At 45.7% G+C, this 27049-nt stretch overlaps 2 protein-coding genes across 2 annotated transcripts in view; one reads left to right on the top strand and one right to left on the bottom strand.

The window, feature by feature from the left end:
• fws (Conserved oligomeric Golgi complex subunit 5 four way stop) overlaps window positions 1–2699 on the top strand; it is a 45419-nt gene extending 42720 nt beyond the window's left edge. Inside the window, exon 19 of the mRNA XM_075873956.1 lies at window positions 2459–2699. Within this exon, the coding sequence (XP_075730071.1) occupies window positions 2459–2576 (118 nt within the window). The 3' untranslated portion in view covers window positions 2577–2699. The remainder of the gene's footprint in view (window positions 1–2458) is intronic.
• A 7167-nt stretch (window positions 2700–9866) lies between these two features.
• Window positions 9867–27049, bottom strand: part of LOC142771949 (salivary peroxidase/catechol oxidase-like) — a 97625-nt gene continuing 80442 nt past the window's right edge. The window contains exons 11-15 of the mRNA XM_075873955.1: window positions 26392–26523; window positions 23258–23476; window positions 20381–20550; window positions 18307–18415; window positions 9867–12560 (exon numbers count right to left, since the gene is read on the bottom strand). Coding sequence (XP_075730070.1) covers window positions 12497–12560; window positions 18307–18415; window positions 20381–20550; window positions 23258–23476; window positions 26392–26523 — 694 coding nt within the window. The 3' untranslated portion in view covers window positions 9867–12496. The remainder of the gene's footprint in view (window positions 12561–18306; window positions 18416–20380; window positions 20551–23257; window positions 23477–26391; window positions 26524–27049) is intronic.

The following is a 27049-nucleotide window of genomic DNA, read 5'->3' as shown; positions in this document are numbered from 1 at the left end:
TTGAAAAGTTTGCTCTGCCATATAAATACCGTATTTACTCGTATAATGAACGCATTCGCATAATGAACACACCATCAACTTCAGTCGTCAAAATTTGGATTTCTTTTTCCCCGCGTAATAAACGCACCCCCTAAATTCATCCGCTGCAGCCCCGCTAACCGACACAAGGCGCCTTCTTGCTTGCTGTATCTCTTCCGTTTTTTATTATTATGCTGAAACCCTTCAGTTACCTCGGCCCCTCTTTCCCATCTTCGCACGCTGCCGCACGCCGTATTGTTTTTCTTTCTATCCTTGCGCGACACGTCCCCAGTCTATTTTAATTATCTATCCGCCACAGCGGGGTTCACGAACGGTGCGAGTGTAGAGACATCGCAGCTGATGAGCACACAGTGAGCGAAAGTCATGAAACTGCCCGCGCCCACCAACAGTCACTTCCTGCAAATACGAAACTTTAAGGCCCAACCTATATAGGTGTTCTGTGGCCCAATCATATGCACGCAATTTTCGAGCGACGATGACAGGATATTCTGTCACCATGGCTGTCGCGAAAGGCCATTCATCACCATCGCATCACAGGTTTCTAGAAAACCAGAGGAAAGTCGCTTGTCGCCCAGAAAGGATCATGAATAATCCTGTAACATGGTAGCACCCCCAATTGTCGCTTTGGTTGCAATTCGCTCTTCGTGATTGTTATCTGCGCGTAGTTCAAGGAAGGCAAGACATAAGCTACCTTTTCTACAGTAACTTCTCATGTGGACAGCAAGGCAGTGGCCGTATACTGTCATCAGTCATCTTGTTATTGATGGTTCGTTTTGATGTTTCAGTGGTTGCTTGCTGCAATGTTGATTAGTTACTACAATGTCAACGGCAGCATTGGGGTCGCTGCGCGAGGTTGCCGCAAAGCTGTGCTTCTGCCAACGCTTCTGGGTGGCCCTCGAGATCACAGCAGATACCATTGTTGCGGTTAAACGATTTGGACGCGAAACGCTTTAATGGCATGCGCGAGCAGCGTGGGGACTGCTTGCAGAAGATAGTGCCATCAACGACTGAAGTTAAGTGAAGTGCAACAGAGAAGTTGTTCCCAAACTCTGTACGAGTCAATTGCGAAAGGCTAAGTGACATAACTTTTTTTTGCCTTTCCGCATTTTTGCTCATCCCGAAAAAAAAAAATATATATATAAAGTTTGCCCGCACAATAAAAGCACCCCCAACTTCGCTCCGATTTTTTAAAGAAAAAAATTGCCTTCATTATGCGAGTAAATACCATAAATTTGAATACAGAGATCGCTCTGGGCATGTGTGAAGCTTATTAAATGCTGAGAAGATATTTTGTTTTGACATTAAAGTTGATTTATATAATGCACCAACTAACATTGACACTATCTTAATGTCTGAATACAGTATGATTTCTCGTGACATTATGTGCAAGTATGGCTAGTTGCGATGACGTAAGGTACAAAGGCATTCAAAATTGGTGCATGTGTGTCAACAACGGTGTGCTGTGTGTCACCAAGCTGAGCAACCCTGTAAATGTCACGATATCTCCTGTGAGAATGTTGATGTACCCAGGGCGTCACGCCAGCCGAAGCAGCCGTTATCACCACTGCTTCTCCTTCCCTTCCCCATAACCCCTCTCGCACAACGCTACATGAACCCGCGCTATGGCAATAAATGTTTGTCTTAGCCTAGCCACGGTCCCGACGTGTTCTGTATGAGGAGCTCCTACAGTCTCGTGACATCAGCATTCTGCGGGAACTGAAACTACCTTTTGAAAACACGATGGAAATAATTGTTTTAGTTGCACTCATGCTTATTCAGGAATGTAACTAGGGGGGGGTTGAAGAAGTTGATTGATTGATATGTGGGGTTTAACGTCCTAAAACCACCATATGATTATGAAAGACACTGAGTGGAGGGCTCCGGAAATTTCGACCATCTGGGGTTCTTTAATGTGCATCCAAATCTCGGTACACGGGCCTACAGCATTTACGCCTCCATCGAAAATGCAGCCGAGATTTGATCCTGCGACCTGCGGGCCAGCAGCTGAGTACATTAACCACTAGACCACAACGACGGGGCGAGTTGAAGAGTTTCTGACACCCTCTGAAATTGTGTCATGCTTCAACTTTGTGGGCGATAATAAACTATTTACGCACCTTCACATCTATCATCAGAAGCCAAAGTTAGCCGTCCCAGATGTGAACCCCCCCCTGAAAAAAATGCCTGGTACACCCCTTTCTCAATGCATGCTTACATCTTCAGTGCTTGCCCATCCATTTGACGCTAACCCCCCTCCCCCTCTCCAAAAAATTTTTTTCGAAATGCTGTTAGACTAGTGTTGACTTTGTCATTGTCTGAAGCCTTTTGCATGTTTTCATTTCTAACCTACTGAACTTTGTGAGCTTCATTTCACGTCATTGGATGCAGACACTCTGTTTTATTATGCCTCATGTCGCAGTGGTGCGATGGAGTCATACGTGCAGACCGTGCGCCAACGACAGGGCAAGGAGTTTGCATCAGTCTACCCCATCATGAAGGAAATCCTTGAAAAAGCCATGGCCCAGGAGAGAGCCTGACACCACTTTTTTCTTGCACAGACCAAAGTTATTGATAGATTGAATCCTTGTGAAGGTGCTGTACAGCTAAGATCCACTTAGGGGGTGTTGTGTTTTGTTACCAAAATAAAGGACAGGCAGTCATTCGGTCGCCGCATTCTTTTGTGCTCCCTCCACCTTCTTCTGTTCGCCAGCCGTGCTTAGGCATAGCCTCCTATATAACTTTCGTGCCCGCGCATTGGCGCTAAATACATATGCGCCATCCGTCCCTCATAGTTCCGGCGCTTGCCGCCAGAAGCCGCACTGATCCCATAATAACAGTAGACGCAGCCTATGCACGCTTGCGTTTATGACGGTCTAGAAACCGTCTACATTGCATTGGATTATGCGTATACGTTAAGAAGTGCACACACATAAAATTTTTAACACCAGCACTGTATGCAGAATGCAATGCGAGCTTTTTCATTTGATTTCGCGCTCAAAGCTTAAGCACTTTTCGAGACAACGGTTTAACATGGAAATCTTTCGCCAAGTCGTGTTTGTCAGTCACAATCGTCGCGAAGTTCACAAAAAGTGGGCGGAGAAACTTCAGGAGCACAACCTCCAAAAGTTTTTCATGGTGTCAAGGGGTCGAGCACTTGAGTTTGTCACGTTTCTGTAGTATTTCCGCGGCGTTGTCAACGGCAGTCTTCAGTGGCTGGTTCATCTTTCTTGCTTTTGCGAGGAAAACTTCCGCGTAATTCTTTAGAGAATGGAGAACCATTACGAGCTCAGTTGATGGATAGAGGAGTCCACCTCTGTCCTGGTGCCTAATTAAGGCATCCGATGGCACAGAGGTGTTTGGTTTAGTCACAAGAGTGAAGCATTCATCACAGGAAATGGTTTCGTGGACTGTCGTTGCAATATAGCCCCCAACCATTGCTAGTGCAGCAACATCTGGCGTTCGGAGCAACGTCTTCCCCCTGTCGAGACTTTCCTCGAGGGTCTCAACAAGGGGAAGAGACTCTCCTCGAGGCTACTTGCACTGCTCTATCCACCTGCGCCGTTCTCGGGACGAAGCCTTGGTCAGTCCTGCTGCTGGAGTTGGGCACTTCTTCAACAAGTAGGGCGTCCGAAGTGCACGACTGGTCATCTCGTAAGTCCGTAAACACATGTGGTGCGCCACCACCGACTGCTCTTTTTTTTTTTTCTTGCTGGCTGGCCAGTTAACACAGCCGCAGCACGCTTCCTGAGGGCCGCATCGCTTCTTTCGGTTTGTTTGCAAGGTTGCAAATACGACGGGTCCTCGTGGAAGACGCTGGGCACGGAGCCTTTTTTCAGTCTTCGCGTCGTGCACCCTTCTTTAAAGTCGGACGGGACGAAGTGTCGGCCGCAAACGGTAGAATAGCAAGATGTGCTGTTCTGGGTCCAGTTGTCTCTCGAGATTACGTTAAGCCACTTTTCGCGAAGTTCTTGGTCGCTCGGAATTTCGTGAAAAGATACTCCGGTTTCTTTCCGGCCGCTCCATGATTTGCAGCGTGGTACGCAGCAGTACGGCATTGTGGAGCGTTCGGGGCGCAGCCAAACTTCTGACCATGCATGGACAGCCGCCTTTTTTTTTTTTACGGTAGTGCTGCAGATAACAAAAATACAGCGTTTAGGCACGATTCCTTGCAGAAAGCGGATTTCTTGACGATGTAACACTTTAACAAAGAACTTACCCGAATCGGCCAAAAGTTGGGAGAAAGCGCACTTGATACAGTCACGGCTGTCTCAGCGAGCGCTGCAGTTAACGAAGCTCTTGGGGGAGACGTACCATGCCAGAAAAATCATCAATGGCAAGCAGAAAACACAATGGGCCAAGCAGAGTTTTACATCGAGCACGACAAACCAAATTAGCGAGCGACGGGAATTCCGCGGCGTAGCGGTGTGCGCCTGCTGCTGCAGCTAGCGCGGCGGCGCGAGCTGGATGGATGGATGTATGGCTGTACCCTTTAGATCGGGCGGTGGCTAGCGCCATCAAGCCGTAATACTTAATGAACCAAAACTAGATTTTTTTTTTTCCCTTAAATAGTAAGGTTGAGGATTCGTACTTTGCAGTGAAGGGTTTAATTTTCGCTCGTGCCTTGACTTTAGCCACCAATCAGATAACCTCCTCTTAGTTAATTCTACCCGCTTAAAGTCTATTTTGCCCTCACTGTCGCTAAACCCCAGTGCTTTGAAAAAGTCTGCGCCATCATCTTGAACTATAGGGTGAAGCCCTTTACAAAACATTATCAAGTGTTCCGCAGTTTCTTCTTCCTCGCCACACGCACTGCATACCGTGTCTACCCCTTCGTATTTGGCCCGATAAGCCTTAGTTCGCAATACTCCCGTCCTGGCCTCAAACAGTAGAGAACTACCCCGAGTATTATCATAGATCCTTTCCTTGGCAATTTCCTGCTTAAAAGTTCGACAGATCTCTAGTGCGGACTTCTTAATCATGCCCATTTTCCACATGTCAGTCTCCGTTTTCTTCACTTTCTTCTTAACCGATAGTTCTTTTTGGTTTGGCCACCTGCTGTTTTCTAAGTATTTACCAGTCAACTTCCTGGTTCGCTTCCTCCATTTTGTATCGACATTCTTCATGTACAAGTAGCTGAAAACCTTCCTAGCCCAACGCTCTTCCCCCATTTCTCTCAATCGCTTCTCAAATTTTATCTTGCTGCTAGCTTCCCTGCCCTCAAATGATGTCCATCCCATATCACCTTGTACTCCCTGATTTGGTGTATTCCCGTGAGCTCCTAAAGCAAGCCTACCTACTCCACGTTGCTTAATTTCTAATCTTGCTTGAACTTCTGATCTCATGCACAAGACCGCATTCCACAAGACCGCATGTCAGACAAGGAACCATGACCCCTTTCCATATTCCTCTCACAACGTCATACCTATTCTAATTCCACAGCGCCCTGTTTTTCATCACTGCTGCATTCCTGTTACCTTTAGTCGTCACGTATATTTCGTGTTCCCTTTGGTACTCGGTCCCATTGCTTATCCATACGCCCAGATATTTTTATTTATCTGTTATCTCTAGCGTGACCTCCTGTTTTCTAAGCTCACTACCTTCATTATCATTAAGAATCATGACTGCTGATTTTTTTCTTACTGAATCTGAAATCTAACCTATCTCCCTCATTTCCGCAGATGTCCGTCAATTTCTGCAAATCTTCCTTGTTGTCGGCCACTAGCACTATATCAACTGCGTACATCAATGCTGGTAGTGCCTGTTCAATGAGTTTTCCTTTATGACGAAAGAGAGGTTGAAGCCCAGTCAACTTCCCTCTAATTTGGCCTCTAATCCTTGTAGGTACATCGTGAATAATAAGGGTTACAGGGGACACCCCTGCCTAAGCCCCAGTTTTACCTCTGCAGACTTGGATACCTGTTTTTCCTACTTTATAATTACCTTGTTACCTTTATAGATATCCTTTAAAAGATTAGTAACCACATCTGTTAGTGGTCACTAATTAGTGACCACAGCTATTATGGGATGTGAGCGCCCCTGGCGGAGCACCGAGGCGCAAAACGAGAGAATCGGGGGACGGCGCTGAGGGACCGACCACTAGGCACAAAGTTATAGAGGAGGCTATGGCTTAGGGGAACACAAAGGAACTTGAGGGGCCCCGGCACTTATCTGACGTCACAGTTTCTTGCTCTGTGTGTTCGAGTAAGAGTGCACGTGGCGTCTCAGCCAGCTGGTACCCAGACATAGCAGCCACGGTGACGTCAATGCACATGTAGGGAAAAAAAAAAGAAGTTCACCCTACCCGTGTAAAGCCTAAAAAGCTCTTTGACCTTATAGGCCTAACGTGGCCTTCCTGGCTGATGCTAGGCCTTTCACAGACTAAGTATATAGGGTCGAACCACGGCCCGTCGCAGACTATGCAAGAGCAGCCATACTCCAGCGCCAGAGATTAGCCTACAAAGCTGGCTTAGGCAACCCCGGCATAGAAGACTTTTCATTAAGACTGTCAACATTATGCTTAAACTCAAAGCTAAAAAGACTCGTAAATTCGCCGCAACGTCCTTTATCAAAAATATGGAGAATGAATGCAGATTCAAACCACCTAGGGTACTTGCTTACTAGATTTCGTAGTATACACACGCTCAACCACGTATTTTCCATCACTTAAATCTGCGCCCGGATGGGTCAGGTATTCGTTGCGTTCACTTTTATTTATTTTTTCAATAAACTTCAGTTGTTAGACAGCGCTCGAACTGTGTCCTCCTCTTCTTGCGGCCCATCCAGTTCGAACAGATTTTTTAATGAACAGAAGCTGTGTATACATATAAAAATAATACCGGACCACCCACGAGGCTTGTCGATTCCACGGTTTCAAGGCCTAGCTATCCCAAGATGCGTGCCACGTGGCTGTCGAAACTACGATGTTATTAAAAAAGATAAAAAAACATGAGTAGCAGGCTGGCAAGGTCAAGCATGCCTCGTAAACTCTGATCGCCTCGTTCTCAAGAAAGTGCACCACGACGTTGTACTGGTCAAAACCGACGCTAGACGTAATCTAGATTGGTTGCCGTAAAAACAAAGGTCTTGAACTGAAAAAAAAAAGCATCATACGCCTCCGAACTAGCAATAAAGTTTGGCATCCATCTACACATCCATTTGATAATAAAGGTAAAGAAGACAACCTCCTGCTTGTAGCACGAAGCCATTGTGGCTTCATGCTACAAAGGGGTGGTTGTCTTGTTTCCCTTTATTAAACGTTCCGCCACCTTGTGTGTTTCCGCAGAACTCATTAACATTTGCATCCATCTGATGTTCCAAGAACGTCACGTCAGGCGTTGTTATGACCGCGCCTTGCTGCGCAAAAACAAGGAGGGATGACGACGTGTGCAAGTGCCAACTGCGGCGTCAATGTAAACTATGCTGAAGGTGTTCTGCCTCACATTCCTTCGAGAACTGTCGTTAAAACGTAGCTGTTGCCTGGCTGGCTATCCCTGTCTTGGGATCTCCGTGCAAAGAGACGTGCCTCGGAGGAAAAGCGACCCTTGCCTGCATTTTAGCACGCTTGTCCACCAACGGAGACAGTCGGCGCAGCCGCTGCGCCAAGTCTGCCTGCCTGCACAGACTGGCAGACTTGAAAAGGAAAAAGGTCTGGACAATGGCACAGGACATGGTCTAAAGGTTCTATGCAATCGTAGTTATAACAGTTGGGAAAGTCAGCCATACCAATCCGATAACTTAATGAATTGGTGAAGGCAACGCCGACACGCAACTGACACAGCATTGTAGCGTCCCGTTGTGAAGTCTTTGATAGTACCTGTGATTTGAGCAATGAAGTGAGGTTCTGTGGGCATTGAGTGAAGTTCAGTTGCAGATTTCAATGCATAAGTGTGGCACTATGCCTGATGTGGGGAAGGTCTCTTGCGGCGTCAATCCTTGACAGGGGTAGGAGAAGTGTGGGTGCTCCGTCGTGGGCACATCGAGCAGCGCTGTCGGCGAGGTGATTACCACCGATCCCATAGTAACCTGGCAGTAATTGAAAGAATGTCATGTCCTTGTTTAGTGGCATGATGACAGATTTAATTGATTTGAGACACCATCTGATGGTAGTTCCCGTGTCATAGACTTCGCACACATTGAAGGGGCCTTGGAGTCACAGATTATAGCCCACTTTCCAGGGGATTCTCGCATAACAAATCTAATTGCGGCTAAAAGGGCGGCGTAGTCGAAGCCCGTAGATGTTGTGACGTGTGAAGTCTTGAACTTGACGGTGATTGACCAAGATGTAGTCACAAAGGCACCTGTCGAACTTTCAGAGACTGAACCATCCATATAATTATGAGTTGGGTTTGCATACGATACAGTAGACTCTCAGTAAACGGAACCTGAAGGGACCGGGAAATTATGTTTCATTTAACAGTAGTTCCGTTTACTGAGAGGTGAGCATGAGTGCAGAATACAAGCCCGAAACCAAGTAGTGCAGAGGTAATAGTTCGGTTTAAGCAGTAGTTCTATTTAACAGATTTCCGTTAACTGAAAATCTACTGTATATAAAAAAGGTATAATGAAATCTGCTTGAGGACTGCAGATGACAGGCTAGCCTTTTTGTATATCCCCGGCACTTCAAGGTGCACAGGGGGTCTTTGCAGGCACCACCTCGGGCATAACAGTATGGTTGTGGATGAGGACCTCTAGGAGATGGAATGCTTGTTAGACGCAACCACTCTAGAGAACTCTGCCATCGGTCTGTCTAGTAGCAAGCTAGCAAGGTGGTGGTTAGGCAGTCTGTATATATGGCGAATATGCACCCGGAGTATGTCGACAGTTGTGTATGTTGTAATTGGGTTGTCTTTGGCACTGGCGATTGTTGCAATTATGTTAGCCCACGTAGGTAACCCCAAACATGTGCGAACAACTTGGCCTTGAATGCTTTGCAGGACCAGGATGTTAGTTTACCCAACAGTTGAAAGCACGGGTGTGCTATAACGCAAATAGGCCAAGAAGAGCGCTCTGTACAGCTCAAGCATGGCAGACAATAATGATGTGCCCTAAGTTTTACCGGTGAGAAATTTCATTACGTGGGTGGTATAAGTGAGCCCCTTCTTCAAGTGTGAGATGGGAGCACTCCACAAAAGATTGCTGTCAATAATGTCAGCCGAGGGAATACACCGGAGCGCAGGGACGCCGAAGTGTGAATTACACTACCAGACGCATAAGTCAACGTTTAGGGTCGCCTCCACTTTTTTTGTGTACCAGCCGCCTAGACAGTCTACTAGCCGAATTATACAAGTGATTTCACGCCAATGAAGCCCACTTCAGAATCGATGATGTGCGGCTTGCCAAGGACAACAAGCGATTTTTTTGCAGTACAGTGTACTAGACTCGCAGTGAGCAAAGCTTACCCTCTGCCAGAGGTGGCACTAGGGGTGGGCTGGAGCCTTCCCAACATCCCCCCCCCCCCCATCGCTCCCCTCCAAGGAGGAACATAGTCATAACACAATGACTAAGTTCATTGCCTCCCTGCATGAAGGAGCACGCTTATCGTGGGTGCCTCCCGACCCCTGCCCTCTGGCAGAAGCATAAGCTTATGTCATTCATGGGTCAAGCCACACGATTGGAGGCACATTCAGCAAAACGAGAAGATGCCCGTGGGAAAGTCTTAACGGTGCTCCTCTTCACGCTCGTAGGTGACGGATTCTAAGCATTTTTTCGCTGTGGTCAATTCGTGAGGCAATGAACTCTTTTAAAGAAGCCATTCGATGGTTGCATAGAAGTGTTGCAGAGCTCCTTTACGAGGCAGCAACATCAAGAGCATCAACAATGCACAAGCGTACTAAAGAGAAATCAATTTATTCAGCATTTCATGCATGATCATACTTGAATGAGAACTGCAATCCTTTTTTTTTTTCACATGTGGTCAATCATTCCTGGCTCATCCTCAGCATTCATTGACTGCCTGGCATCACAAAACTGCCACGAACAACAGGTTCATTCACAAAAACATATAGAAATGTGCTTTATTTGCAAAGGCACAAAATGCACTCATAACATTATCTAACGCATGCATACGGCAGCATTCATGTGTTTATTTGGGTTACTTCTTAAAACATGATTAATAAATAAATTCTTTTTTTTATTTCTAGACGCATTGAAACTACCTTTGTTGTGTGTATGCTGACGTCATTTATTCTTAGGCGGCAACTAATGCAAATAAGTGTGGCAGAAGGCGCACATTTCAGCTCATGTAGCTTATTTTTGATGGCATTGTAGTTGTATAATACTAAGGTGGCAAAGGTAAACGTCCTTCGTCCCTGTATTCAAGAAAGAAAGGCTTCTGGAAGCACGCCAGTTCATCTGAAGTTTACTACGACCCGAATCGCACAGCTAGCTATATATATATTTGACATTCCTTTTATGTAACTCTTAGCCCTCATACTACTTTGAAACAGGCTAGATTCCCTTTATTACATCCAGGAATTTGTTAAAAACGTGTGTGCTGTATCCAGTTCTTAGTGTGTTGAGTTTCACTTGCCTTAACGGGAGTGTACTTGCGTTAATGACCACCATAAATAATCACGATGGCTGCGTGACGTGACAGTGCTCGCACATTATGTTCAAGTGTGTCTCTTTTGAAGCATTCTGGTTAAATGCCATGCACCAATGCACTCTGCAATGAAAGTGGTTTGCCGCACAGACTAGTGTTGCTAGTACAAGGAAGTCTCCATTATTGCTAGGAATGTGTGTCCTTCGCTGTTCCAGCTGTATTTACTTAAACGTTACTCTATCTAGCAATAGCTTTTGCGCTTTTGACAGAGAGTGCTTTGCGTTTTCATCTCTGCATTTGAAGGCATGCCTTGGGCTTCGTGTTAGGTTCGTGGTTTTGTTAATGAGGAAGCAGTAAATACCGAGATGGATCTACACTTCTAGAACTTATGGTAGATGAATAAGATGACTGTGAAATAGTACTTTTGTGAATAGCATTGTTACTGGAGCCATGCTCTTTGGCTCGATGAAAAAAAAAGAGAAAATACTGACGTAATAGTGTTAGTAAGGAGTTGATAAAAAGCCTATGCAGGAGATAAAATTAATTTGAACTTTCTGTGTGCAGTATGATACAATTGTGGTTTGTGTTGGTCTTGTGTAGATTAAAACAATAGATTTTGTTTGATGCCCTAAAAGTATGGTGTGGGCAGTGCACTTGCTTCAATGCAATGTACTGACCTTTCTTCTTAGAAATGTCAGCTCCTAGAATGTGGCCTTATTTAACGATGTTGTTCTGCAATTTAACAGTAGTGCGCAAGGGTATCATTTCACAACTCCTGAGGTGTTTTTTGTTTTGCCGGGGCATCTGCCGCGTGTTGCCCATATGTCACCATATCCAGCCACCACGAAATCGGCATTCACGGTGCATTAACGAGAAAAAAGCAAGAAATGAAAGAAAACAGCGTTTGAGAAGAATTCTGTATTGATGCGCGGCCACACACCGATTTTTCCCTGAATGAACTTCGAGCGGTAGGGCTGTTTTGCGACGGTTGGCGCAACTTTCCGATCGTTTTGAGACGCCTGTGTTTGTAAAGGCTGGAGGTTTCCCTTTTAGAAAACTGCGAGTTATTTCACCCATAGGTTGACGTGACTCAAGAAGTCGGAGAGGTCTGAACTCGCGTGACGTGGCTTAGATTTAGCTCAAAGCCATAACTGAAGAGTACTCGCTTTTCATTCATGCTTGACAAAGATCTATGATTATGTGCAAGAATGCTAAACACACTTAAACAGGTTCAAACTAAACCTGTGTTGTACCTGCCTTTTGTTCTAAGCTATTTCATTCGGTAGTGAATTATACGCACTTTTTAGGCATTCTATATCTGTTGTGTGTATGTGGTTTCTTATGTTACTCGAACTGGGACACGGGAGTGTGTACTCCGTGTACACTTTTAACATCCCAGATATTGCAAACTGGATCTGGTAGTGGCTTCAACAGGTGCATTAATTGTACTTATGCTCTTACTTAATCTATACCTAAAAGTACACATTCAATTTGCTTTAGCTAATGAAGATTTCGAACTGCTATTCATAAAGAAATACCTTTTATACATTTCTTCGAGTATTCCTACGTAGACATTTGTGTAAGGCTAACCTTCCTACATCCGAAGAACACACCCTGTTCGAATGCACGTCAAAGTCAGTCGCGCATCGGAGTGATACTGTTGGTAGCACGATATGGCACAATTAAAAACTATATATGGCGCAGCATTTTCAAGGGTGCCGACATTTCATGACTGTCGGGCACGGACTCAACTTGATCCTCCAAAAGGTGCACTGGGTTTCAATCACCAGGTGGCGTTGACTCTGCTACGCAGCAACCTCAGGGTCGGCACGACCGGAAGTGGCCGCCGCGCGAAACACCGATGGCCCGGATGACTAGACGGGTTTCTTTTGTGCGTCACGGATGTGGTGAGGGACATCAGGGGTATTGCCAGTAGGACAGGTCCGGTCGAGGTATGCTCTCACAGGGCACCTCCGGGTTACTGCACACAAGGTAGAAGAGAAGAGGACAATGAGTGAGAACTAAATTGCCCACCTTATGTGGTAGACTTAAAGAAAAAAAAACAAAGTTTCGTTACAAGAGTAGGTCAATGAACGCGATAGCAAGATATTGGAGCTTTATATGGTGTAGTGCTAGTAAGGCTAGCGAGTAGCTGCTTTAGCATCTGATGTGGCGTAACACTGCAAATAACTAGCGCGAAGGAATACGGATGCTCCAAGGAGCCCGTGTAGATCGACTGGGCCCTTTGATCAAAGTTTACATGCAGTTCTGAGCGACTTTCGTGAGCAGGGCTTGCGCGCTTTCACGCGTGCATGATACAGTAGATGCGCTAGGCGATCTTATCGATTTGAACTTTATACCTAACACCACGGTGACAACGGCGACAAAAAGACGTCTGGAGTGTTCATATAATTGCTATCGCAACAAACAAATGGCTGAGGTTTAACTATTCTAAGCCTTTTAATCACGAGCGGATAACGTATGTTTGCATTGTTTTGCAAGGGCTATGCAAACAATGTTTCATTCTAGTTAGCCATTTTCTTCCTTTCGGTATCGTTGCTTAACGAAAGCAGTGGCTTCAGTAGCTGCGATCATTACACGCTACCATGCTTGGTAAGCTCCACAGAACCTGCTAGTTTGGCTTCCCTTCGCTTAGGCGGTGCAGCAGCATTCGTCATTGCTTGAGATTTCGCAGCCAGTCGTGTAGCTTTAGATGATTGGATTCAGCCTGTCGCTTACGCTGACGTGCATCGCGGACGGCCTGGCCGGCGCATTGTCTATGGCAAGCTGAGCAGTGAGTGACCAAGCTACAGTGACTAGAATAGAGAAGTGTGATGAGCGGCAAGCGGCGCCTACGGAGCGCACTGAAGCTTCCAAGGAGGAGCCGCGTGGGGGAGCGCGCAATCGTTTAAACGTCGTTTGCACGTTTCCGACAGTTTCGTCGGGCACGTTCGTCCTCGTTTTTTTTTTTTTAATTGCGGTGGCACTATGACACCAGTGCTTCTGTATGCACTCTCATGGCGCGAAAACAAAGTCATTGCTTCGTCCCCCGGGTTCACTACAGGCTATTAGTCAGCTGAAAAGAAGCATGCGTTGTTCGGCGTTTCAAAGGACGAAGCTCTGTTAGCGCAGTGGCGTAGAGCGATCCCGCGCGCTGACAAGCTGCTTCCAGATAACTCGGCTGTGTGCGAGCTGCAATTCAGCGAGAGGTACATCTCCCGGCACTTCTAGCACACTTAGATGGGCGAAACTGTCCGCATTAAAAGGGGTACACCCATGCGCGTGCTTGCCGTACAGGGGAGGGGGGGGGTGGCGAATGTTTATTGCAAGGTGTCTCCTTTATATTAAATCAGTGTATGAGGCAGATTTTACGCCACCCATCTAGATAGAACAGATTTAGCGCCCCCGTCCCAGGTGGCCAGCCCCCTTCGCCTCCCTCGTGTGGACGCCTATGGGTAGGACTTTCGGAGAAGCTCTTCGCATTTGTCGACGCCTTTGAAATCACTTTTTCAAAGTGCTTTAGGTACAACGAGCTTCACAGTGACAGCTTGGAAGAGCTTGTTTCCTGCTTGAAAAAAAAAAAAATGTCACACTGGGCTGCACACAACTTAGTCCGAGCTTCACAAATCAAGTAAACAAGTTTTTTCTGCTCACCCATTTGCGTTTTTACACAAAGGTACTCCACAAAAAGCGAGCATCTTCCCGTGAAAAGAGGAAGTGCCCGAAGCTCAGGCACATAACCTAGGCTTGCAGCCCAATGTTCTGTGGGGCGCTTGTGAACTAACAAACTTTTTTCTTGGGGATAAAAAAAAAAGGACGTGCAACGAATTATTAAGAATGCATTGTTGTAAACAGATAGTGAGTCACTACTCGGAAATGTGTTCTATCACCTGTGTGCAGAAATTAAAGGATTTCATTCAGACATCGCTCGTGGTTCTCGCCTCATAATTATGACGCTTTGATTGATGGGGCTTCATTTACAGGTTTCAGATTTTGGTGCAAGTTAAAAAAAAACAAACCAGTTGATCGGAATTTCCGGAGCCCTCCACTACGGCGTCTCTCATAATTATATGGTGGTTTTGGGACGTTAAACCCAACATATCAATCAATTATTCACAGATTAGTGCTTGAGAAAATGGTGGTTCGCCGTGAAAAGTGTTGCAAGCAATGGCTCACCACTGAGCTCATCGTTCCCCTCTTCTACCACTTCTCATCGATAAAATGTTTCAGCACCGTTACGCGCTCACTTTCGGCATACTGTCGACCTGACGATATTTCAGATCAGTCGTGCACCCGCGTAGGCAACCTGTTTTTCAGAAGCTAATGAACATATTTTCTCGGTCGCATTTTGAGGCCATCCACGAGCAAGAAAATATATTTTAAATGTTTCACATTGCCCCCGCGCGTAATTGATTGCCGTCTCTGCGCAGCGCAGCGCCGCCTTAGGTGACGTGCAAGCGTGTGCCAGCGCCATCTGGCGGTTGCCTCCCAAGGCGTTACACGCTAGCCGGCGCAATCATCACACTTCCCTATTCTAGCCACTGTAACCAAGCACCGACAAAGCAGCCATTCGATCGTCGCCTGGTTGTGGGTGTTCTGTGGCCTGATCACGTGGTGGCGCAGCCGCAGCGGTGAAGCTCCGAGCGGGCGCAGCTGCGACGTATCTTCGCAGCGAATCACGTGACCTGACGTCACGGCTGCCTCTAGTGTGCGCCAGCGGCTTGCACTTTGATGGTTCGAGGTAGTTGCAATGTGATGAATGACTTTGATAGACGTAAAAGAACAAAGCTTTCGCTATAAATAAAAAAAGATAACGAAAAAGAAACGCAACGTGTTTCTTTCGTAAAGCTGGCTTTTTCGCAACAAAAATATATACAATGTAAAGCCTGATATACAGGCCACTGACGAGATAGACGCCCGTCGCCGTAGCGCAACTTACGAGCAGTGGCTGCGCAGATTTAAACCCGACGTCGGGGAGGCCATCTTGGATTGAGCTGAGAGGGTTGCGGAGGGCTACCGTCCGTATCAACCTCGCCCTATCTCTATCCAATTACCTCTGTCTTTTCAAAAAGAAAAAAAAAAGTTCATTTGCCCATGAGTGCATCGTACGCGCACGTGAAGGTTGTGAGTTAGGGCTCAAACAACGAAAAATTTCTGCAGAAAGACTTGCTGCTGGGCTACTTGGTGTCGGAACACATTCATAATGTAGCGCAAAAAACGACAATATGGACACAAGAACGACACACGTCAATCGTTTGGTCACTCGCTTGTGGTGTGTAGTTCTTTGTGTCCGTCTTGTCGTTTTTATTGCGATAGCAATTTATACATATGGACACACTCGGCTGGATTCTTCCGCTGGCGTTGCCGTCATTCACCGAAGATTTATTCATACGTACCTATAGGTATGAAAACGCAATAAATAAAAAACATCCAGAAAAAGAGTCCCTCGTGTGGAATTGAACGCCGGAATTCTGAATTGTGAGTGCGAGGCGTTAGGCACTGGGCCACGAAGGAGCACCTCCTTCAACGTTCAAATGGGAAGCTACTTATATCTGCTACTTACCGCTTGTGATGGGCATCCCGGTGGGAACTATCGTGTTTTCAGCATTACCAGCGAGATGGCGCTATGAGCGCGCGTCGCCACATCGTCACGACGCGGCGGCGCGCGATCTCATCTCCCACGCGTACTTGGCCCCGCGGAGAGGGGGCAGGGTGGACGCTCACGCGTGCGCTTGCTTATCTCGCGGTGGGGACAATCGTACGCCTTGGGCTTTCACTGTAACGATTCTGATGTAGTTACCGGTCGCACAAAGGTAACTGCAATCGTTGCAGTCTCCGTTTGCGAAAAAGGTGCGCTTTTCAAAGACAGCAAAGTAACAACTGACACGCTTATTTGCGTTGATCTGTACCTGTGAGTACGTTTCGTGCGTCAATCGTGCGTGAGAAACGCGGGGAACATTCGATCTGCTTGCCATTCTGCGCGTGACCTTCCGATTTGTTGCTATCGCGTTAATTGCTTCGGCTTTGTGGCAAAGCTGCGACTTTTTTGCGCTACTTTATCGATCTAATCTAGCGTGAAGGTGTTTCTTCTGATTGCTACTCATCACAGTTTCATAACTACGACACTTCAGTAAAATACTATCCTTAAAAAAAAAACGCCCTCTATATCTTCCTTGTCTCTGCTAAATAAACGATTCATGTGGCTATGTGTAAATAAAAATGAAAGCCCTTTGATCTGTCTCCTTTTTTCAATTCGTTAGTTTCGTTGAAGAACGTGTTCGGCGTAATATATAGAAAACTTGTCACAGAGAAAGTGTCTGCTCTAAGATGCAGTAAAAGGCGCAAGGTAATACTTTAGGCAAGGAACGGTATCGTACTTAGCAGCGCAAGATACTATAGTAGTAACGGGTATCGCCCTATAGGTTAACATTCGATATTCAGACTGCGACGTTACAAGCTGACAGAAATAACAGCTGACAGTGCTCGTATTGTTCAGTGCATGTATATAATGTGGTTAGTTTATTTACAAACCTGCGATGACGTTCAAGTCAGCTTTAAAAAGTGTGGGCGAATATTCACATTGCCATGCGTGCTCCTTATTAGCGCTTTTGTTTCATTCGGAGTGCTCAGCTCAAACTGCCCCTCATTGTTCGAGAAGGTTTGTGATTAATGTAGATCGTTCTATTCATATTGTGCGCAAGAAGTGAACACTCGAGATTATCCCAGAGCTTGCGCGACGACCAGTGACAAAGCTGGAATGTTCGACGGCACATGTATAAATGCCGACGCGCTTCGCCGCTTGTCAGTTGATCGACGGCCGACGCTCTGACTCTGTTCACCGGTATCAGTGCCTGTTTGTATCGCCGTAATTTGACTTTTCGTCAACCGTCGCAAGTTCGATCAAATAAACAGTTTCATCTTTGACCTACAGTCTGCTTCCTTCGTCGACGTGATGACACCGTGACATATGGATTCATCATAATCATCATCATCCTGAGTACGCCCACTGCGAGGAAAAGACCTCCGCCATGTTCCATCAACTCGGTCCTGTGATTGCTGCGGCCACATTATGCCCACAAACTTCTTAATCTAATTGTTCTACCTAACTTCCCGTTTCCACATGGCGTGCTTCCCTTCTCATGGCATCCAGGCTGTTACTCTCAATTACCAGCTGTGTTATCTTGCTCTCGCGCTACATGTCCAGCCCATGCCCATTTGCACTTCGCCCTTGCGAGTAAGATTCTTTCTTCTTGTTTTGAATATAAATAGGACCGTGTGAATGATCCGCCCGTGAATTAGTGCTATTAGAGTGGAGTTTTAGATTATGGGATGCTGTTGTATAGTAATCTTATCAATGTCACATTTAAAAAAAAAAACATTCTATAGTTATGCTTGCACTACAATGTTTTTGCATTGTTATTTATTTGATTGAAAGCATTTGGTGCCACTATGGCGTTTACGAATGGTATAGAGTCTACCTTTTATATTTGATCTTGTATCAAATACTGTATTATTTTCCTTAAATTGTATCGACATATGTAGGTCATCAACTATACTGCTCCGGAGAGGGTAATGCCTTGGTCATGAGAGTCACGCCAACCTTTTCGCTTGCCTTGAGGGCGAACTCTGTACTTGTTTTTTCGCGAAAATATACCTTTAAGACCATCATTTATAGCGTCTCATTTTAGTTTCAGTCCTCGTCATGCTATTCGAGCGGGTGCACTCACTCTGCCAGGTCGGGACGGAACATAGTCCTGGTCTGGACCGTGGTCAGCGAGTAGCAGTTGTCGCAGAGGATGTGTGCCAGCGTGGTCTTCCGGATCTCCTGAAGTTGCTCTGTGAGAAAAAAAACAAAAACAGAGCTGTAACTGGTTGTCACTACGTTAAAGGGCCCTCAAACACTTTTTCGAGTAACCATGGAATGGATTCGATAAAAGAGCTTATTGCCTCACGAACTGAACGGCGTAAAAATTTCAAGAATCCGTCAAGTACCAGCGGAGTTACGAAGATGTGTCACACGCTGCGATCGCGTTCTCGCTTCTCTCGTCCCAGCGAATACGCTGGAGGCTAAACAGGGAGGAATGGCAAGGGCAAAGAAAATATTTCAAGTGCGCCCCGTGACCTTAAGCACTTTCTTCATTTTTTTTATTGGAATACGTGGCTTTTCCCGTGCGATCGCGCATGCACGCGACGCGTGGACAAGGCGCGGTCTCCCGTGGTGATCTCTGTAGCGACTGAGCGTGCCATGTTCAAATCGGTCAATGGCCGATAGATGGCCTTCTACGCGCGATTTCTGAGCATCTTCCGCCATTTCTCGAGAAAAGAGAAAGCAATTTTTAGGTTACCTACTTTGATAATTTATTGTGAATCACAGATCGCGTGCTGCGCTATAATATTTCACTCGCGTGTTCCCAGGAGCTTCTACTACCGATCGGCAGCGTTTTCTGATCGTGCTCAAAACGTGTTGCAGGGTCCTTTTAAGCGGTTTGGTACACTGTATATAAAAGGGGCAACACATTTTCGGCATGGTAAAAAAAAAAACAGACACTGTCGATCTGACAGTGTCTGTTTCTTCTGACAGGCTTCTGACAACATGACCAAACAGTATAGCGTGGCACGTGGCCTGAAACTTACTATTCATTTTCAAATTTCAGCTGGAAATCAAATTGTCTTTCGCTGTTGCCTGTAGAAACTGAAATGTCACACTGCTAAGCACGACGGTGAAAGTCCTATTTCCAACGTGTATGTAGGAAACAGGAAGTAACGTTGCGCCACGCGATAGGAAACAAGACAGAAATGAAAAAAAAAAAAGAATTCAGGAGCTCTTTAGTGAAGGCAAGCGAAGTTTCTCATGTGCTGCCCGACCTGCTAGTTTTCTTTCTTTCTTTCTTTCTTTCTTTCTTTCTTTCTTTCTTTCTTTCTTTCTTTCTTTCTTTCTTTCTTTCTTTCTTTCTTTCTTTCTTTCTTTCTTTCTTTCTTTCTTTCTTTCTTTCTTTCTTTCTTTCTTTCTTTCTTTCTTTCTTTCTTTCTTTCTTTCTTTCTTTCTTTCTTTCTTTCTTTCTTTCTTTCTTTCTTTGTGTCACATTGCGTGATTCCCCCTCATAACTATATGCTTCCTCCATGCCAGGAATGGAACCTTCACGTGCTTACCAGTGCAACACTTCAGTTCCAACAGGTAACAATGAATATCGACCATGTTTATTTCTAAGCAACTATGAAATGGGACAACGTTAAATGACAAGTCACTCCAATAAAAAATCAGATTGTCATGCCAAAATTGGTATATCGTCGACAAGTCGACGATCGTGAGATCATGAGGTATTGGAAAACGGCGCATGCTATACGCACGTCACCGGCGCACCTTTGAGGGCCGCTTTTCTAAACAATAGCCTTTTCGCGTGTCATGCCGTCGCCACCACCGAAATCAGTATTTCAAAACGGGCTTCCATGGCGCCATTTCGCTTTCCGTTGAATAGCCTTGGCGGAAACAGCGATCATCTTCCCTTTCAAACGCACGATACATTTCGCACTTGCAGAGCTAACTCTACCGGGTCTAGTGGTATTTGGACCAGGTCTCCACCTAAACGACGACCTGTGGGGTCCTAGTGACGTTTTCAACCAGTTGAACAGCCCAGAGTCTGTCTTCCGAATTTGAGGTAAAAAGTAAGGCCTCCCTCGGCTCTTTTATTTTACGGCTTTGTGGGACACTTGAGGGGCAAGCCAACAAGATAAGTTTCAGATTCACCCAATACCCGCCCCGCTAGACACTCCTCAAGTGTCCGCCCAGAGCGTCCTCCTCACCTGGTGCGAAGGATCCAGCCTGTCCCTCGTGCTCGTAGTAGAAGCGGTCGCCGAACTTGAGCCGTCGGAACTGCTGTCCCAGGATGCAGGCGAACGTGGGTCCAACCAGGCCACCCTGGACGTTGTTCTCCGTGATGCCACCCGTGAAGAGGTCGATGTCCGTCACGTCACTACGGGAGATTTGTATCTTTACAGACGGCACAAGCAAATAGATACGAACAGATAACTACGGGGAGAGACAGCTCTATCAATTTGTCGAGACAGGCAGTTACAGGCAGCATGTACAGACGTGCAGACAAACGCAGAGATCTACAGATGCGCAGAGATTAAGATTCCGGGTACGGTGACAAATTATGGTGAAACGCCAAAACTTAGGGCTGCATGATTTTACTTGTAAGGGCCGCGGACTTTTCTGATAGTCAGCTAAGGTGGTCTTTCCACTCTTTCTTATACGGGTCTTACGTTTGTTTTGTGCCCAGTTACATGACGACAGGATGATATGGAAATTCTTATTGTGTTTTTATCAACTGTACAGTCGGTCATACCACATGCTTTCATTGGAATGACGCTGGCTGTATCGTTAAAATATTGGCAGCCATTGACTTCAACTTTAGGGAAACAATAGAAACAAAAAAGAATTCTTTTTTATTGATGATGCAGCAAGGTCATCCAAGATACTGTCAGAGGTGCTAGTGCTTTAAGTATCAACAGAAATACTATGCAAAGCGAAGTAAAATGAAGCCGCGTCGGCTAAGAGTGCTTCATTTAGTCTCAGATTGATTGATTTGTGGGGTTTAACGTCCCAAACCAGTATTTGATTATGAGAGACGCCGTAGTGAAGGGCTCCAGAAATTTTGACCACCTGGGGTTCTTTAACGTGCACACAAATTTGAGTACACGGGCCTACAACATTTCCGCCTCCATCGGAAATGCAGTCGCCACAGCCGGGATTTTATCCCGCGACCTGCGGGTCAGCAGCCGAGTACCTTAGCCACTAGACCACCTTGGCAAGGCCATTTAGTCTTAGACAGTAACGATAGTTACTACTAGCGCGTGAATGGTAACTAGCTTTTTTCAGTAACTTCTAACTGTGATGAGTTACTTTAAAGTTAGAGGAACTTACAACTAAAACTCTGTTACTTTTAACATGCTCGTAAGAGGAATATCTTCCACCCATAAGACCGTTTATATATATATATATATATATATATATATATATATATATATATATATATATATATATATATATATATATATATATATATATATATATATATATATATATATATATATATATATATATAGGGTTTGTTTATTCACTGCTCATGTCCCCCTTATTTTGTCTGGGGGGAGGGCAAACAAAACACACACAATATATATATATATATATACATATATATATATATATATATATATATATATATATATATATATATATATATATATATATATATATATATATATATATGGTTTGTTTATTCACTGCTCATGTCCCCCTTATTTTGTCTGGGGGGAGGGCAAACAAAACACACACAATATATATATATATATATATATATATATATATATATATATATATATATATATATATATATATATATATATATATATATATATATATATATATATATATATATATGTGTGTGTGTGTGTGTGTGTGTGTGTGTGTGTGTGTGTGTGTGTGATATAACCGACAATAATGCCAATGAAAGTAGGGGAAGCTATTGGACCGAATTGTAATGTAAATATGGAGAAAAAAAAGTGGGTGAAAAGATAACTTGCCGTGAACAGAGACCGAACCTGCGACCTTCACATAGTGCGTTCGATGCTCTACCAACTGAGCTACCACGGCGGCTATCGCCACCCCGTCCACTTTCTGGGGTACATACCCCCCCCTCCCCCAAGTCACCATAGAGGGGTGGTATGCATTGACTTGACAAGAAGGAGACGCTGCGACACTAGTCTACCCCCCTCCCTCCCTTCACCGAAGAAAATTCTGCGCACACCTGTGGTTAACGCAATTAGCGCACCTTTCAAGATGAATGAGCATGGAATAGCCCATCATGTAGCTATACTTTACTACTTAAGAGTGGTCCTGATATACGTTCTTGAACGCTTATTTCGCATTTTCGTTAGTGAGGTTTAGACTAACGTTTGCAGGCGTTGCTTTAGTTGCGGGTGCCATATGAATTTTTGAATAGCGTTTGCTCCCCCTAGGGAATAGTTTAGGGACTTTCGCCCCAACCGCAAGCTCAAGTGCACGGAAGCTACACAGAGCACTGTGCAGGCCTCGCGGGCCGCGATCGCCACACGCTATTTCGAAATTTCTGTGGGTGGGCCGCAAGCGCGAACAGCGGCTCGCGTTACTGCGCATGCGCAGTGACCGCACCGCAAGGGCTTGCGGTGCGCTATTCCAAACCTCCATATTATTTCAGAGAACTGCCACAGCCTAGCGGTGTACACGCAATCCAAGTATTATACCGTCACCAACGAGCACTAGTTAACTCTACAGACACATACACACACTTAAATAGGTGGTACATGATACTTATGATCTCACGTCGACGTCGACACCTATTTACAAGCGATTTAGACTACTGAACCAGGCCACCCTATTACGGCAAGGTTCCTTTTGCCGTTGCATAAGTTGTTGCCAGACTGGAAGGGTGGCTGTTGCCAGATTGCTGCTAAATTTGGCTGAAAAATTTTCTCCTGTAGTTGTGGCTTTTTCGTAAGAGTTTTTTTTTCGTAAGAGCAGCAGTTTGGCAACAACCACCCCAAAGTCTGGCAACAAATTTATGCAACGCCAAAAGGAACCTTGCCCTATCACTCTTCCATTACCTCCTCTGTTCTCCAGCTTTCCTTTGTCATACTCACTCGTAGAGCGTGCTGTACAGCTGCACGATGTGCGCGGGCGTGTACTGGAGCAGGTGCTCGAAGGTGGTGGCCTGGTAGCCCGTGCAGTACTGCAGGTAGTCCACGTACGGCCGCAGACCGTGCTCGCGGCCGCGCTGCAGGTTGAGCGCGATCAGGTCCAGCCCGTACGAGTCGTTGCGGAGCCGGTACAGGTGGTGGGTGACGCCTTCGGTGATGAAACTGCACGTGTGAACGAGATTAGGACAGCGCAATAGTGGTCGGCTGCCAGATCGTGTCATCGCCGTAGGTCGGAAAAATACATGATTAAGAAAAAGAAGAAGACGAGAAAAATGATGATGATGATGATGAATTGGCAACTTCTGCCACCTTGCGGGTTTCCGCTGAACTCATTTGCAAAAATAAACGGTGCTCACTGAGCCTTCTTACTTTTTTCCAGGGACCATTTGGATCTAGACTTGCATTGACTCCGCTTAGTTGGTGATCACCAGCCACGCATTAACACTCCGGCCCCCCTTTCGGACTCATTTATAATGCCACTGACGAATCAGTCTGCGTCCGAGTAAGTCAAGTTATCAATTAGTTTGCCAACCTACGATTCCGTGTCAGTTACGCGTAAGGTTGAAAGCTGGTAAGTGATGCAGAAACACAGACGTACGCTGAGGATATCAACGTGGCTGTCGTTGAGACAGTCTCAACGTGTGCATCGAGTATTTCTGGGAAACATAACTGAAATCCGCGAACTTTATTGAGTGTCTTGATCACACGGCCTTGTTTTTCTTTCTTTCGGAGACCAAGTATGTATGTGAATGTTGCTCCTGCATGTGTTATATGTATATAATAATGGCGCAACTGTACGAATGACGAATCCGTGGGAAGTGTAGAAATCCCTTAAGTGGATGAAGTTTTGGGAAAGGAAGCTGGAACGGATCAGAACTAATGTGGTGTAGCTACGCGTAGGAACAAAACAATCTTCGTTCAACCGTCCGTGTGGATGGTACTATACTAGCTTTACTGTATAAGTTGAGGAGTAGTAGATGTTTCACATGAGCGGAATCGCTGTACATGTTGCTTCATTTCATTTTGAATACTATGATTAATATATGCGATGACAGTGTCAGCACATGTACGGTAATATTGTCACGGGATCGGGACGTGGGTGAAGAGAGCAGACTGCAAGTCCAAAATGAAACTGTTTATTTGGCTGAATTCGTGGCCAGCGAACGCAAAACTCGGGTTACAGTGATACAGACTGGCACTGATAGCGGCGAACAGACCGTGGGGCGTCGATCAACTAACAAGTGGTGGAGTGAGTCGGCATTTAAACATGTGCCGTCGAATATTCCAGCGTTATCGTTTGCTCCCACGTAAGTTCAAGAAGAAACTGTTATTTTCACGTTGGGTGCACAATCGCGTCGGAAGGTTCTACGAATATCTCGATTGTTCTTGGTCATTTGGTGCGGTTTGCGCAAGGCAGCATTTACAGCGTACGGGGTGATAAGAAAGATTCGTCGAAGATTGCATGCGCAGGCGGGTGAGTTGAAAAACTTTTTCAGCGCGCTGAATGTAGATGCATGGTGGCACAAAGGTTTTCTTTGTCCGCGGCGTTTGCTAGGATGGCGTCGACCATCGTTGTCTGATTTCTTCCGTTGACCAACTTGTATGGCAACATCTGCACATCTGCGTCATCTTCTGCACTACCATGTTGTATGCGGAGGTCACGTATGGAAGGATGGAGTCCCAGGCCTTGTGTTTGACGTCGGCGTACATGGCCAGCATGTCGGTGATGGTCATGTTTAGCCGCTAGGTGAGACCATTTGTCTGTGGGTTGTACGCCGTAGTCAAGTGGTGGCTTATCTGGCTGTACGCCATCACCGCCTGAGTTAGGTAAGCAGCATATGCCATACCTCTCTCGTTGACGAGGACTTCCGGTGCGTGACGCAGGATGATGTTTTCCACAAGAAATTTGGATTCCTTGGATTGATTGCCTTTGGACAGGGCCCTTGTCTCGGCATATTGGGTAAGGTAGTCGGTAGCGACGATGATCCATTTGTTTCGGGAAGTCGAGGTCGGAAACGGCCCCGGTAGGTCCATGCCGATTTGCTGGCATGGTCTGTGAGGTGGCTCGCTGGGCTGTAGAAGTGCGGCTGTCCTAGTTGGCGGCGTCTTCCACCACTGACAGTCTTGGCAAGTCTTTATGTAATGAGCAACGTCAGCAGCAAGACGTGGCCAGTAGTACTTCTCCTGTATACTGACGATCGAGCGGGAGACACCCAGATGTCCAGCCGTAAGGTGGTCGTGAATGGCCTGGAGGACTTCAGGTAACAATTCTGAAGACATATCGATAGTTGGCTCGAACGCACCACCTCCACCACATGCCACGGGTTCGTCAGGTAGACGAACGAAGCAAGCTGTAGGCCAACGACGAAACTGTTCATTTGGCCGTGCTTGTGGCCGGTGATCGAAGAGTCAGATCACAATGTAATGTTCGCGTTGGGCGCGCAATCACATAGGAAGCTTCTACGAGTATCTCGATTGTTGTCGGTCAATCGGCCCAGTTTGCGCAAGGCAGAATTTAGCGTTACGGTGCGATAACAAAACTCGAGAAGGGATTGTGGCAATATATTGTCGCGCTTCTTTCTCAAGTTCTGTTATCGCCCCTTAACACGTGTGCCTTGCGCAACCAGGCACACTCACTAAAGAACCACCGAGATAGTCGTAGAACTTTTTGATGCGATTGCGCGCACAACGGGAACATTACAGAATCTTCTGGAACTTAAGTGGACGCTAGTGATAGCGCTGAAATTTTCGACGGCACATGTATAGATGCTGACACGTGTCATCGCTTGTCAGTTGATAGACGGCCGACGCTCGGTTTGCGGCTATTCGTACCAGTGTGCCAGCAACTATTGCTGTAATATGATTTTCCATTTACCGGCCACAATTTCGGCCAAATAAACTTTTATTTAAGACGTAGCGGCCACGGCCTTCATCAACGTCACGACTACGTGACAATACGTTCTGCACTATGTTCAGATCTTAGTAAAAATTCAGTGCAGATCCAGGAGCATTCACAAAATAAAAGTTCGATTTCAAGATTCCATTCATCACTTTCAAAGCAACAAAGAGTTCATTACCTGTCATAGTGTTGTCCTGGATGCCGGAGCAGGCCCCGGATGATGTTATCCATGTCCCCGTGGTACAAGTAGAAGGGGAAGAAGTAGAAGTCCTGCAGCTCGAATGGGCTGCGCTGGCCTTCAATGTCGATCCTACGCATACATACAGGCAAGATGAAAGGAGGAAAAAAAGGAGGTGCCGTATATTCACAGGAAAAACATGGTCTCACTACTGATTCTACAATGTCGTGGTATAGTTCACTTTCATGATTGAAATCTTAAGAACCAAAGCGGAACGCTTATTCATTGAAGGTTACAAGTCGACAAAATGGGTGCTAGTACACTTAACCAAAGTGCTTGAAGTGGCGGAAACAAAAATGCACGCGCGTCCAACGAACAGTAATTGGCGTAAATATTGTGTTGTTTCAAGATGAAGTAACAGCGAAGTTCCTTCTCTTTATGTGATGCTATGTCACGGTGGGACAAAAAGACAATGATAACAGCTGGTGAACTCCAAAATACAAAATGATATTGAGAGATACAGCGTTATTTTTTAATAATCACGCAGCTAGACCACATCTAGTAGAAGATATAAAGATGCCCCAGCAATAAAGACAGAACAAAAAATGAGAACTCGGTCATTAGGAGGAGCCAGTCCTAATGAATGACACAGGTGTTT

This window comes from Rhipicephalus microplus, chromosome 9, assembly GCF_043290135.1.
Source record: "Rhipicephalus microplus isolate Deutch F79 chromosome 9, USDA_Rmic, whole genome shotgun sequence".
Classification (NCBI taxonomy): Eukaryota; Metazoa; Arthropoda; class Arachnida; order Ixodida; family Ixodidae; genus Rhipicephalus; species Rhipicephalus microplus.
Note: the sequence above shows the minus strand (reverse complement) of the source record. Positions and strands in the feature narration are given on the sequence as shown.